The 15,273-nt window shown below is 47.0% G+C and overlaps 1 protein-coding gene across 1 annotated transcript; it reads left to right on the top strand.

Moving 5' to 3' along the window:
• The first annotated feature begins 7,847 nt into the window (after positions 1-7,847).
• Positions 7,848-8,705, top strand: LOC104609341 (uncharacterized). The gene is made up of 2 exons (XM_010275631.1): positions 7,848-7,981; positions 8,096-8,705. The coding sequence occupies exons 1-2, from the start codon at positions 7,848-7,850 to the stop codon at positions 8,703-8,705; spliced, it is 744 nt and encodes a 247-aa protein (XP_010273933.1).
• Positions 8,706-15,273: the final 6,568 nt, after the last annotated feature.

The raw sequence follows: 15,273 nt of genomic DNA, 5'->3' as shown, positions 1-15,273 counted from the left end.
TCTTTTGGAAGTGGAGATTCAGGATGATATACCATATACTGTTAAATTAACAGTTGTGTTAGAATTGGACTAAGCCGATCCAAATTTAATGAATTTAGTCCAGATTGGACCTTTGCAATCTTCTAAAAACAGGTCTAACCTGCCTGGTAACTCGAGATGCTACGGTGCCTCCAAAGTGGGTCAGCCTCTCTTACCAAGAATTTGGAACATGGAACGAGGAACAGAAGCCCAATAGCCGCCCAAATCAGCTGTTATGTAGGCCCACAAAGAGCCAATAAATGAAACCTTTTCCGTGTTTAGTAAAATGTAAATGGGCCAGCATGACTGCATAAGAAGGAGTGCCAAGGGTAGGGGTTGGGCACCTCCATATAAGTATGTGTAATAGATTTACTCTTCGATGACATCCACCAATAATATATAACAATATATAACTAGAACAAAAGAATGCATGGATATTAGTGAAACATCAAGGCCTTTTGGTAAATGGAGGGGGACAGTTGGTTAATGGTAGATAACAATGTTTACTTTTCGATAAACTATGGGTTCTATGGTAAATTTCTTTTTCCTAATTATCATTTTTATATTCATCTCTCAGGTGGGCAACTTGTCCACCCAAGGGAAAAATTAGCAAACATTATGAGCAAATATGGATAAAAATGATTAAAAGAGCACTTATTTAGAGAACTTTTGATCATAAGAACACGGATAAAGACTTACCAGAAAATGAAAGAGGCCAAGAGTATTCTAAGGGGACTGGATCTAATAGGCACAATATAGTAAGCATGCCCAATGAGCACTTGATAAATATTTTGACAAGTGTCAAAAGTGGTTTTTAATCTTTTTGGCTGGGGTAAGGGTAGGGGTGGATTCAAGCCGATCCAAGCTGAATGTTTGGCTATTCGAGCTCAGCTCGCTATAGACTATTAGGATTGAATCAAAAGCTAAGAAGTTTGAGCTCGGCTTGGCTCGAGCTCGACTATGAATTAAATATTTTATAAAAATATAAAAATAATATATATATATATATATATATATATATATATATATATATATATATATATATATATATATATAATATTTTTATGTGTGTATATATACGTATGTATATATGCATGTAAACTTATATATATAAAGGCTCGATCAGGCGTGCGAGCCTCATACTAAGCTTAAACTCGGTTCGATTAGCAAATAAGCCTATATACTAAACTTGAATTCGGCTTAAAATTCAATTCAAATGGAGCTGAGCCAAGCTTTTCACGAGTTGAGCTTAAACAGCTCATGAAAAACTCGACTCGTAGCCACCCCTAATTAAGAGATAGATGTCAAAAAAATTTCTAAATATTTATTGAACTTATCACTTTGTGCCTACATGATCTGGACTGCTTTGAAGATCGCACAGCCAATAAACCGATTCCTTCTTAGTTACAGCAGTGATTTTATTTTTTATGAGAAAGGTTGGTGGTGGTTGGGTGGGGGGAGGGGGAGTTAAGAGCCTGAACTCTAACATGTTTTCTGTTTTCTTGCTTATGGACCCAAAGAAGTCCCTACTGGCTACAGGTACAGGGTGTAGCATCTCAGCGGATTGACATGAAATTTATAATTCTCAGTAGAGAGCATTTTAACAAGAGCCCTATCAATTCCTCAAACCAATCCATGATAAGAAGAAATCGAGAAAATAGAAGGGCTACCTACTCTTGCTTATTTCATAGGTAGAGTAATTTGTGTGTTAATCGAGTAAAGATGGTGATACCTGAACTACTGCAGTTGATGCACCGCTGCCTCTTACAAAACAAAACAAGGTGCTGAATCGAATTTCGACGCGCTTCTGTCAAGCCAAAAGGTACATTGTGGCCTCGATCGGAGGTGTTGTACTGGCGTTTGGTACGGATCTTATTTCGTAGATTGCAGAGGACATGCGGTCTGTTTTTCCACTACCGCTTGTCGACTGGCTAACAAGTAACAACCACCTTTCTTATTTTATTTTATTTTTTCAAACCAGATCCAATGCGCCATATGTTTGATTATGGTTTATTGGCCTCTTTATGAATTTCCGACCTCAGATGCAGCCTGGAACTTGTAGTCTATAAGCTGTAAAGTGTTAACACTGGCTTTTGGACTTTTGGTCTACGCCCAGCAGAGCCGGGCATCGACACCTTATTAATTTCTTGCTCTCAGTATCAGATATTAGGCAATGACAACTATACAAGGAAAACTCCTTGTTTGTTTATGCGGCGATCTCTTGTTGCAAGGAAGCTGTAGCTCTTTGTCAAGACCTGCTGGACCAATAAATTTATTATAAAAATCTATACTATATTATATAATATATTAATATATTATAGATGGTACAAATGGTTGGTTTAATGGCTTTAACTCAACTAGTCATGAAATTGACCCACAAACAAAAACAAATAGGCGATGTGCGAGACCACCACCCCTTTTTATTATCACCGGATATGTAGGGAATGCTGGCCCCGTCTCTTATGTAGTCAAGGACTAAGTTGTCACTCCATGTCAGGCCCATTTCCATGGCTTCATTGTTTATCATATTTTTTTCTATGGTTTTTGAATCACCGTTGATTCAGACGGTCAGACTGCTCGGCCTGAGAATCATTCAAACAATCAGTTATATGTTATTTTAAATTTGATTTTTGATAAAATTATTGAATTAGTCATTAATCTATTTAATGGTTTTGATTATTTATTACTATTTTTTAAAATTTTATTAAAATAAACCATCCATTCCAATAGGATAATTAAACTGTCAATCTAAAAATCGGTCGTCAAAACGATTCTGTTTTCATGTTGTTTGTTAGAATCATGCTTTTTGCAAGCTTGTGTTAGATGTTGAGATTCTCAATTTTTATTTATATTGTAAGAAAAAAAAGACACCCCCCCCCAAAATACCCTCTTTCAGACAAAATTATTCCTGCACAATTTATTCGTTTTTTTCGTCATCACTTTCATTGAACTCTCAAAATTTTTCTTTTTCTTAATTGTCTCGTTTTTTTCAAAGATGGTATTAGGAAAAGGAAAGAAAGTTCTCTTCTTTATTTTATAAGGGCAATTTGGTATAAAAATAGTATTGTTTTTCAGAAAGTTATAATTTTTAAACTTCATCCCGCACATACCAATTCAGTAATTTGTACGTGGACCTTTGCCAAAATGCCGGCTTGATTGGCTCCGACGCGGTCCAAATTTTCATCCTTCACCAATCTCACATCCACGTAGGCCTAGGGTGAACTGGTGAAGTCGGCATCTACTTGTCCTATCCTAGTATGTAGTATCCGTATCGCCAATTAGACGTCCCAACTTAATTCCCTGCCTATTCATTTTACGTACACGTGTAAAGAAAGAGGTTACGTGTACAATCCAGGAGGGTGGGGTGGGGGCTGTCAGGGCCACGGCTCGTGACCATATTTTTTTTGGTAAAAAGCTGGATCCTCTCCCTACACGTACGTCAAGGGATACCTTATAAATTTAACACGTGTCAAGTAAACCCAACCTGTTCTCACTTCTCAGGGTCGGTGTCTTTTTAATTTCGTGGCGTGCGACCTTCCACGTGTAATTGCCGTGGTCCGACTCTGTCTGACTCACATATCCGTTTGTGGATAGTACACTCACCGTCTTCCCGATTTCCACCCACCGTCATTAATGATCACTGTGGTTTTCTTCGCTGGTAGGCCCGGTACCGTCCCTTGATGGGCGCTCCAGGATCCACGGCTAGGATTTCTCCCATCTCCATCGCCATAGAAATTACAAACGAAGCGCTTGGATTTACTTTACTTTTGATTGAGTTTTGAAGAACAGAGATATACAGACCGACAAAGGCATGAAAACGGGATGAGAATCATTAGATCAGTGCATCTAGAAATTCGGTATCAACGGTCCACTTTCATCTATCCAAGACATCGTGGTCATCTGCTTTTGAGACACACCCATGTGCCACGAACCTAGCCTTCTTCGTGCCCCAACGTAAGCACCCGTGCAAAGACTTCTTTTGATTGGCTCGAGATGAAATACTTTCCACGTGCATCTCCACCTCACGAAAGTCGAAACCTCTTTCGTCTCATATCGCTTTCCAAACTCTCCCTTTACGGGTCAAATGATCAAAAAAAGTTGGGTCCCACGGGAGCTTCCGTGCATCCGGACTGGTCCCTGAAAACGACGACTTTTCAAACTAGTGGCCCCAAACGGCGATTTAGTATTTATTAGTTAGTATATACGCACAGCACAACCGAAACCCAGAAGGCGGTAGCTCACCCGTTCACGAAGTCACGACTCACGAACTCTCGTGGAAGCACATTAAAAGCCAAGACGGTCTCTCTCTCTCTCAATATATATTATATATACGAGTGCAAAGTGCAAAGTTGCAAACAACCAAAAGAATATCAAAAGACAGATAAAGTTTAAGGAAACGATCGATCGATCACTGAAGAAAGGGAAGCAGCAGCAGATCATCAAAAAAAACAGAAGCATCAAATGGGTTGGTCTGAGGCGGGGGTTCGGTGCAGGAAGCACCCCAATCACAGGCAATCACCAGGAGTATGCTCGTCTTGTCTTTCAGAGAGGCTCTCTCAGCTCTTCTCTACTGCTCCACGCAGCACAACCGCAGCTTCGTCTTGTTTTTCTTCTTTATCATCTTCACCATATTCTTCTGGGTCTTCTTCCTGTTCCTCTCCAATTCCTCAACGAAATGGTTCGGAACTGAAGGGTCGGATATGTTTCGTTGTAAGTGGTAACGATGGGCTCGTGAGGAGCAGGTCTATGGCCTTTGTTACCCGAAACCGTATTGCAGAAGCTACGGACGGGAAGAAGAAAGGTGGGTTCTGGTCCAGGTTCCTTCGTTCGACTGGTAAGAGAACCAAGGATGTGGTGATGATGCACTCCAGGACGATGAGGGAGAGGGTCACCAGCGTCGTTTATTAATTTAGTTGAGTTCATCCTGTATTTTCGTTTACATTTACAGAGAGAGAGAGAGAGAGAGAGAAAACAAAACAGGAAAATCGAAGATTAAAGATGAACAACCTGTTTTTTGGTGTATAGCTTTCTTAGTTTCTGTAATCTGTATTCCAGTCGAAAGTCGAAACTTCATTAATGAGAAGGAGAGATCACTTCAGATTAAACCAACGTACGATTTGATTATCCTTTTATTCTTGTATAAATCTATGTTGTCGTTTCATGTTTGGTCTTCAGCTTCTTTTGTTTGAGCCTGAGTGGATGAGAGCATAGGGATCCGGCGTGAGTTTGGAAGTTTGAATGACAGCACAGCTGGTGACAGACAGACGGTGTGGAGGTGGAGGTGGAGGTGAGGAGGTCCCACAATCAAAGTTGAGAACTCTCCTGGACCGACAAAAAAGTCAGCCAATTAGGGTGACTGAAACGAAAACAGGACAATTGGTGGACTTTTTCCGCTCCCTCTACCTTAATGTAGAAATAGATATTCCCTTTTGGGGTCTTTCCATGAACGTGTTTGGAAGTGGAACTGTGGATTGACCAAATCGGCGTTTGGGTCACGTGTGCTGAAACTCTACCTTCCGATGGATCCAATATATATATATTAAAGCATTAAAAAGAAATCCAACCATCCAAAGTATTGATTACGTGTCCATCACTGTGCCGGCCTGCCGGGTGCTCGGAAGGCTTCAACTAAGGCTGCAAATAAATTGGATAAGATCCGATTATAAGAATCGGATTCTGATCACTCCCTTGGTTGTAATAAATTGGATCGGAAAGCTCAACCCATTTAGTCAACGGATGGGATTCGGATATACCCTGATCTGGTCCACCCCGATCAGACCCGATCCATTAGTTATAAAATATTATATACTAATATTATTTATATATTACACGTGGATATTTTATGTATTATTTATACAATTATATATTACATATCATGTTAAATAATATAATATATTATTTATATTATATCATATTTTTTATTAAGCTCTAAACAAATTGGATTCGAATTGGATATCTGATAAGATATTCGAATTCGAATCATGCTCTTAAACATCCAACAGATTTTTATCAATCAGATTTCTTGTTGGATCATATTGGATATACCTGATTGGGTCATGTCTGACCTCGTCCTGTGAGACACGTAGCTAACCAATTATTGCCCTATCACATCTTCCTAACTCAATCACGTCGGTGTAGCCCGACCATGTTGGGTAAGCTTAGCCATGTTGGCATAGCCCGATCGAGCTATGCTATTGTGGTGGCTCCCCATCTTTTCCTTTCAGCCACATCAACTACATGTCATGTGGACGAGCACAATCACGGATAAAGAGGAATAAGGAAGATGACTCCACCAGGGAATGAGACTCTATCCCGAATACCTCAACGGCTAACCTCATCCTAGCAACCCCAGAAGCCCAATCCGACTAGGACACGAATATTTGGCTATAAAAATGTACTCCATTCTCAAGGTAAGGGATCAAACTTTTAAGACCTACACAACTACCTAGCTCGGACCGACATCCTTATAGCTTGGCCCGACCATCCTTCCGCCATCTACTGACTTGAGCATCAAAGTTCTTAACCAGGGATAACTCCTTGGGTTTCTAACTTCTATTTCCTTGATCACAGATCTTGAAGTGCGGCCTTGTCCTTATAGCTCGGCCCCGCCCTACCAACAAGGACTATCTGATCACCTTCCTCGATTTGTGGGAACGAGACAAAAAGCCTTTTCCGAAAATCTCATTCATCGCCACGCACAATTAAGGAAGCAATCAATATGCCTAAAAACTAGCCTGAGCGATCAACTGACCATTCCCCGACTCGGGAGAACCAACACTCCCCACACTAAGAAGTCTCGCAGCCTTCAGTCGTGGTAGATCAAGCGCAGTTCCGAGCCATGTAGGAAAAGGTTGACAGGATCTTCGAATTCATGCAAACACTAGGGTCTGCTGCACTGCTCAACTGTTCTGCCCCTCACGCCCCGACGCGCATGAAGGACGATCCTCGGACCAAGGGCCCCAAAGCGCGGGACAGACGTAAGGGGAGAACAATCTAAGCATATGAGGCAGGACATGACCCGAAGTCCCACTGCCACAACCCGTTCCCGCGGATGGGACTGCCATAGCCAGACACACCAGTCAGTGCGCATCCCCGCAAAAGAAAGGCTTAGCAAAAGGACAACGCCCTTTGTGGTTTTCGTCGCCGAGTCAAGTTCAATCAAGGATCACCCCACACGACCCAAAAGGAAGGCCGTACACACTACAACCCTGGGCAATAGAGACGCCGAGATTAAGGAGCTGCGGCAACATCTGGAAGAGTTAGAGCGTACTTCCGCCCCTAAGAGCGCAATCCCCGCCGCGGATCAACCTGTGCAGGCCACTGCACATATCACCAAGGAGCCGCCCTTCGTCCAAGACATCGTGGACGAGGTACCCCTTGCCGGATGGCGAGCCCCCCAACTCGACAAGTATGACGAGAACTCCGACCCTTTTGACCATATCGCGGCGCTCCAAGCCCAGATGATGCTATATGGTGCATCGGAGGGACCGATGTGCAAAGCCCTTGTAACCACGTTGCAAGGCCTAACCTTGGCATGGTACTCCTCCTTGCCGCCGAGGTCTATAGCGTCATGGGCACAAGTGGAGACCCAGTTCCTAGTGCAGTTCACAGCAAGTCGGAAGCATTGGAAAACCTTGGCCAACCTCATGCAAGTCCGATAGAGGAAGGCGGAGTCCCTTAGGGACTACCTGGCACGATTTAACAAAGAAGGCGCTTCAAGTCAGGGACTTAAATCAATCAGCCGCGGTGACGGCCATATAACATGGACTCTCCCTTCCCCGTTCAACTTCTCCATCTCCAAGAGTCCTCCTCAAACGTTGGTCGCGCTAATGAGCCACGCGCAGAAGTATATCAACGCTGAAGAGGCCCAGGCGCAGCTCAAAGACAAGGATGAGAAGCCCGACAGAAAAAGGAGAGAGAACGACGAGCGCAAGTCGGAGAAAGTAGACAGAGATCCCAAGAGGCAAGATCTTCGGACCGACCATAGGCCTCACACCCCTCCGTTGACCTATCGGAATTTCACGCCGCTTAATGTTCTGTAGTCTGAAGTCCTAATGCAAATCCGCAACTATGTCAGGTGGCCTGAGAAGATGACGACGCAAAGCAACAAGAGGAATCGAGGCAAATATTGCGAGTTCCACAAGGACCACGACCACGATACGGAGAACTGTTTCGACTTGCAAAACTATATCGAAGATCTAATTAGGCGCGGTTATCTCAGCGGCTTCATAGACAGAACAGAGAAGTCAGCCCAAGAGGAAAGAAGAGCAGACGGAGCTCGACAGCCTCCGCCCCGTGGCCCCCCAGCCGGCGTTATCCATTTGATATCGAGCAGAAATGCCTCCAGAGGGGAAAGCAGCTCGGGACGGAAGAGATATGCTCGACTGTGCGAGATCGACGACCGAGGTCATGGGAGGAGGTGCAGCACGTTTATTACCTTCATTGATGATGACCTCCGAGGAATCCAGACATCGCACGACGATGCCTTGGCCATCACCGCCGAAGTGGCCAATTTTGAGCTACGGCAGATCCTAATTGACACAGGGAGTTCCGCTGACATGTGGTTTGAAGATGCGTTCGAAAAGCTCGGCATTGCTAGAGATCGGCTTGCACCAGTTAGCACTCCCTTGATGGGATTTCCGGGAGAGTCCCTCCAATCCACTGGGAGGATAACTCTTCCCTCTTGATTTGGGACAACGACGTAACTGCGACGGCCATGGTAGATTTCATCGTGGTACGCTTCCCCTTCTCTTACAACGTGATCCTTGGCAGGCCGACCCTCAACGCCCTACATGCAGTAATCTCAACATACCACCTTGCCATGAAATTTTCAACCAAGTATGGCATAGGGGTGGTGTGCGGGGATCAAAAAATAGTGCGACATTGCTATCAGTTATTCTGCCGAGGACCATGTCCAGTGACCGAGACATTGATGGCAGAAGCATATGACCTACGCGACGAGGTAAAGGCACAACGTGACCAACCCATGGAAGACCTCGTCTAGGTCCCCTTGGTTGAGGAAGACCCCGAAAAGACGGTCCAAGTTGGTTCCTTGCTAGGCGACCACCTCCGAGAGGAACTTGTTTGATTACTGAGGAACCATGCCGATGTGTTCGCTTGGTCGGCAGAGGACATGCTTGGAATCGATCTCTAAGTTATCGCACATCTGCTGAACGTTGACCCACATTACCAACCTATGAAACAGAATTAGAGAAACTTCGCCCCAGAGCGGTGGCAAGTGATCGCTGAGGAAGTACAGAAGTTGCTCGACGTTGGCTTCATTAGGGAAGTCAAATACCCTGATTGACTGGCCAACGTAGTGATGGTGAAGAAGGCCAACGGAAAGTGAAGGATCTGCATCGACTTCACCGACCTAAATAAGGCTTGTCCCAAAGACAACTTTCCCCTTCCTCGGATCGACCAGCTCGTCGATGCAACAACAGGACATGAGCTGGTAAGCTTCATGGATGCCTTCTCAGGCTACAACCAGATCCGGATGGACCTGAATGACTAAGAGCGAACAACCTTTATCACTGACCAAGGCTTGTACTGCTATAAGGTGATGCCCTTTGGCCTTAAAAACGCTGGCGCTACCTATCAGCGGCTGGTGAACGAGGTATTCAGAGAGTAGCTCGGTAGGAATGTGGAGGCGTATGTTGATGATATGCTCGTAAAAAGCAAAAAGGCCGAGCACCACCTAGCCGACCTCCGCAAAGTCTTCGACACACTTAGAAAGTACAAAATGAAGTTGAACCCGACCAAGTGCGTCTTCGGGGTTGGCTCCGACAAGTTTCTGGGATTGATGGTAACATAGAGAGGAATCGAAGCAAATCCAGAGAAGATAAAATCCATCATTGACATGCCATCCCCCCGGACCCACAAAGAAGTGCAACGACTCATCGGGAGAATAGTTTCCCTCGACAGGTTTATGTCCAAATCCGCGGATTGGTGCCTCCCCTTTTTCAAAGCGCTTAAATGGCTAAAGAACTTCTAGTGGATAGAGAAATGTGAGCAGTCTTTCTAGGAACTAAAGTAGTATTTGAGCTCGTCACCCCTCCTGACTAAGCCGAGCCCGGGAGACGATCTATTGCTCTACCTTTCGGCTGGGGATGAGGTCGTCAACTCGGTGTTAGTTAAAGAAGAAGACCGAGTACAGAAGTTGATCTATTACACCAGTAAGGTCCTCAACGACATAGAAACCCGATACTCTAATCTTGAAAAGTTCTCGTCACTGTGGCCAGGAAACTCAGACCCTACTTCTAGGCCCACGGCGTCCGAGTACTTACTAGCCAGCGCCTCAAGTAGGTGCTACAAAGACCAGAAGTTTTGGGTCGCCTGGTCAAATGGAGTGCGGAACTGAGTGAATTTGACATCACGTACGCACCCCAGCCGACGATCAAAGCCCAGGCCTTGGTAGATTTCATCGCGGAATGTACGTTTATCGTGGAGGAGCCGGATCCACTGCCCCCAGCATGGACCCTCCACGTTGATGGCTCATCGAACAAGCAGGGTTGTGGTGCCGACCTTGTCCTCCTCGGCCCAGCCAACGTAGTATTGGAACACACCCTCATATTCGAATTCAAGGCATCTAACAATGAATCCAAGTATTAGGCCCTGATTTCTGGGCTCCGCCTTGCTTTAGACCTCGGGGCACGACGGGTCGAGGCCTTCAGCGACTCTCAGCTCGTGGTCAACCAAATCCACGGCCAGTTCGGAGCTCGAACTCCCTCTATGGCGAGCTACCTACAAAAGGTGTAGGAGCTCATTCAGCGGCTTGAGCACTTCGACATCCAACAGATCCCTCGGGCTGAGAACGCTTGAGCCAATGCCCTTTCAAAGCTCGCTAGCTCGCCGCAGTCTGACCTTGACTTAACTGTCCGGCTAGACACGCTGGCCCACCCGAGCGTCGCGCCATTAGCCGTCCTCATCCTTCTAGTGCAACATGGCTCATCTTGGATGGACCCCATAATCGAGTATCTTCGAGAGGGCACCTCCCCGGAAGATTGGGTTGAAGCAAGAAGACTCCAACACAGAGCAACCGGGTATTGTCTGATACAGGGTCAACTCTACTACCGTTCCCACACGCTTCCCTACTTGAGGTGCCTCTCCCCAGCCGAGGCAGACTACGCTCTAAGGGAAATACATGAAGGCATTTGCAGGGATCACCTTGGCACACGCACACTGGCCCATAAGGTGCTCCGACAGGGGTATTTCTGGCCAACGATGAAGTAGGATGCTGCCCAGCTAGTCCAGAGGTGCAATAGTTGCAAATGTCACTCTAATATACATCACCAGCCTGCGGCCCCTTTGAGATCGATCGTCAGCCCATAGCTGTTTTCCCAATGGGGAGTGGACATCCTCGACCCCTTTCGCACTGTGGTTGCGTAGAAGAAGTTCCTCCTCATAGCAGTGGACTACTTCACGAAGTGGGTAGAAGCCAAAGCCTTCGCACGCATCACCGCCCACAATGCCCGGAACTTCCTTTGGCAGGGAATCATCTGCCGCTTCGGCCTCCCGCGCGTGCTCATCACAAACAACAGAACCCAATTCACCGACAAGAAGTTCAAGGCCTTATGTGCCGACCTAAGGATCGATCACCCGACTACCGTGGTACACCGACCTCAGAGCAACGGATAGATCGAGGTAACCAACCACATCCTACTACATGGCCTGAAAACACACCTGGATCAGGCCAAGGGAAGATGGGTTGAAGAGCTGCCAAGCATTCTTTAGGCTTATAGGACGACCCCGCGGACTGCCTCTGAAGAGACCCCTTTCAACCTGGCCTACGGGGCCGAAGCCATCATTGTCGTGGAGATAGTATCCCGACTCTTTGGACCGAGCTCTTTGACGAGGGACAGAATGACGAAGATCTACGCGCAGAGTTGGACCTAGTAGAAGAAGCTCGGGACCGAGCACATGTAAAGATGGTTGCACAACAGCAGAAGATGGCACATCATTACGATTCTAAGGTAAGAAGACGTGAATTCAAGATAGGTGACTTTGTTCTGCGCAAAGTCATTGTACCCACGTAACTCGGGAAACCTCAGGAGTAGACCTATAACTCGGGAAACTCAGGATGTACTAGCTAGGAGAAGGGAAGCTCGAACTGAACTGGGAAGGACTGTATATGGTCACCAGAGTCCTCGAACCAAGCACTTATAGACTTGAAAACCTCGAAGGTCGACCAATTCCGAGGAGTTGGAACTCGAGAAACCTCAGGATGTATTACCAGTAGACCCATAAGCAATGAAAGTCTTCTTTTACGTTATTTCTTCAATTCAAAGGCGCGCCCACAACTAACCACGCACACTACACACACATGCTAAGTCACACTACCAGCCGAATTGACTCCGCCAATCCCCAAAATGGCTGAGCCTATTACTCCTAGCTCGACAACACATTACCAAGCAAGCTACCTGACTCAGCTACCAATGGCTGAGCCTAAACGTGGAGGAAGAACGCCCCCGCCCACCAAGGCTTGAGGGCGGTCGAGGAACTTCGCACTACTGCCGACTTAATGGCTGAGCTAGCTGAGAAACAACTAGCCCTAGAAGGGCCCCAAAGGCTCCCAAGACCAGAAATTGAGCGTCCCATAGCTGAGAGCTCAGAAACCAAAAGATCTCGGACAATGACACCGAGGCATAACCCGGCTGGGCTGCACCTTGGCTAAACCACACCTCGATCAACATAGGACAACGACGTCGAGGCATGGCCCAACCGAGCTGCACCTCGGCTAACGACACCTCGATCAGCACTAGGCAACGACACTGAGGCATATCCCGATCGAGCTACACCTCGACTAACGACACCTCGGCCAGCACAGGACTGGGGGCACCAAGGCATAGCCCGGCTGGCTGTACCTCTGCCAACGGCAACCTCGGTTAGCACAAGATTGGGGACGCCAAGGCATGGCCAGGCCAGCTACACCACGATAAACGACAACATCGGTTAGCACAAGACTGGGGACACCAAGGCATAGCCCGACCGGCTACTCCTCGGTCAGCCATACCTCAGTCGACTATACCTCAGCTAACGAACTAGAAGCGCGAAGTACGAAGAGGACGTCTGAGGCACAGCCCGACTCAGCCTACACAGTAGACCAGCCGGCCTCACCCTGGCCAACGATAGAAAAATGGTACAAGTAACAAGAGGCCGCGGCATAGCTCGGCTCGACACGCATAATAGCCCGGTTGGGCATACTACATTTAAAAAAAAAACACATGCACAAGTACAACAACAACAACAACAAGAGGCATATATGTAGTCAACATGAAGAGGAGCTTATATTCAACTTAAAGACGGTCTATTACAATTGTTTAAAGCCCGACATACCGAGCCAACAAAAAAAAAGAAGCAGCACAACACCAAAACAATAGGAATAATGTACATATGAAGCCACCGATTAGTCCTTGGCGGCAGAATCAACAACGTCAATAGCGGCTTCGGCCTCATACTCATCTCCCTCGGCGGACCCTTGCGGAGAATTTTGGTCAAAAGCATCCCAGCCCTGCGACTCCTTGGCCAACTCCGGGGGACGACAAAGGATCCTTTGCCAGAAAAGGTTGAACCCAGCCGCAAAGGAAGCCTAAGCGTACTCATCCATGTGCAGCTGCATCTCCTCAGACGCCTTGTACTCGGTGATGGCTTCCTCGACGGCCTCCTGTCTTAGCTTGTCCCATTCAGCCTTGAGCTCGGCGATCTCCCGCTTCAACTCTTGGAAAAGACCAGCCTTCTCAGCCAATTGCGCCTTCAGCTTAGCCACTTGCCTCTCCAGTGTGGCCAACCGCTCCCCAATAGCCTGGAGCTCGGCCAACTGGGCCTTTTGCCACAGATACTTAGAATTTTCTCGCTCGTACGTCGATCGAACATCCTGGAGGCGATCAACCAGAGCAACTGCCGCACAAGCATTCTGTGGACAAATATAATATGATAAGTACATCGGAAAGGAGAGCAACGCACAAGGAACAAAAGGAAGGGGATTTACCTAGGCAACAGACCGAAGCAGAGCACACTCCAAAGCTCCACTACCAACCCCAACCGATCCCCGAGCTATAGACATGGTCATGATTCCCTGCAGCAACTGCTCGGGAACCTTGTGAGTCTCCAGATTATCGTCCATGTGAACCGACCACCTCGGCATGTGCAGACCTGAACTGCTTCCTGCCTTAGTCACTGGTGTACCAGCAGGGCGACAGACCCCTTAAGGGTCAATCATGACAACATCGTCCTCCTCGGCCTCTCGTTGTTGAACCCTTCTTCGCCGACGGGCCGCTCTATCTACGGGTTGTAGCCGCTCATCCGCCTTGGGACGAGCCTCCGGTTGCACACCGGCTCATTCCTGCCTTTGTCGGAGCACCTTAATCTGATGAACAATGTCTTCCTTGCTAGCCATGCTCGCACTTGCAACACAGAAGGTCTAAGATAAGTACAAAATTGGCAAGATAAAGTCAGATAAGCAAACAGAAGTAAAAGGAAATAGATAGACCACCCTCTCCATCAGCCCAGCGAGCATTAGCATCTCTGAGCATGTGCACGGGATAACGTCGATTTCGTGGATCATTCTCAAGGCCGACCTCTCCTCCTAAGTAAGCGCCGACCATTGGGGTTGTGGTAAAGACGTCCTCGGTCTCTGCAGCTCGGCAGGAAAAGGGAGACCCCGGAGATTCGCACAAAGAAGAAAGACTCCTTCCAATGCTTTATAGAAGAAGGGGCTCCGACCAATGATCGAATGTTCCGTTGGGTGGAGAAGTAGTAGTACCCCTGCTGGTGGTGTTTCACCTGAAGCATAAAGCTCACCATCCCCAGGGTCAGATCAATATCGCAGACCGCACAATAGGACATCAGGCCGAGCAAAAATCTAAAGGAGTTCGTCATCAGCTGCACCGACAACACCCAGTACCAGTTTAGCCCCTCGACGAACCCCTCGATCAACGGAAACCTCAGCCCAGCCTCCAAGCTGTGCTCATAAACGCACCGCTGACCGGGATGAGCATAAGTAGCCATCTCCCCGGGCAGCAGACAACTCATCTGGTATTCCGCGGGAATGACATATGTAGCTCAGATCCGAGCCATACCCCCGGCCGTCAAGATGTCGGGCATGGTACCAAACTGGCGACCTGCCCGAAGAGGAAGCTCTGTCTCCACCCCAGAGGGACAAGCCTCGGCTTCCTCGATTTCGGTAGCCACGAACTCTCTCAGCTTAGGCTCGTAGGTCGAGCCACGAGAAGAGCTGGAACCAGAACTACTGGAGTC

The sequence above is a fragment of the Nelumbo nucifera genome, chromosome 5, assembly GCF_055504915.1.
Source record: "Nelumbo nucifera cultivar China Antique chromosome 5, China Antique-T2T, whole genome shotgun sequence".
NCBI lineage: Eukaryota > Viridiplantae > Streptophyta > Magnoliopsida > Proteales > Nelumbonaceae > Nelumbo > Nelumbo nucifera.
The sequence above is the reverse complement of the archived record's forward strand: the minus strand, read 5'-3'. Positions and strand labels throughout refer to the sequence as shown.

Excerpts from the sequence above, each read along its gene's own strand:
- LOC104609341 (XM_010275631.1), top strand. The coding sequence starts at position 7,848 with ATGAGCCACGCGCAGAAGTATATCAACGCTGAAGAGGCCCAGGCGCAG. Across the intron at positions 7,982-8,095 it reads GTAGACAGAGATCCCAAGAG|GTGGCCTGAGAAGATGACGA; the intron begins GCAAGATCTTCG and ends CAACTATGTCAG.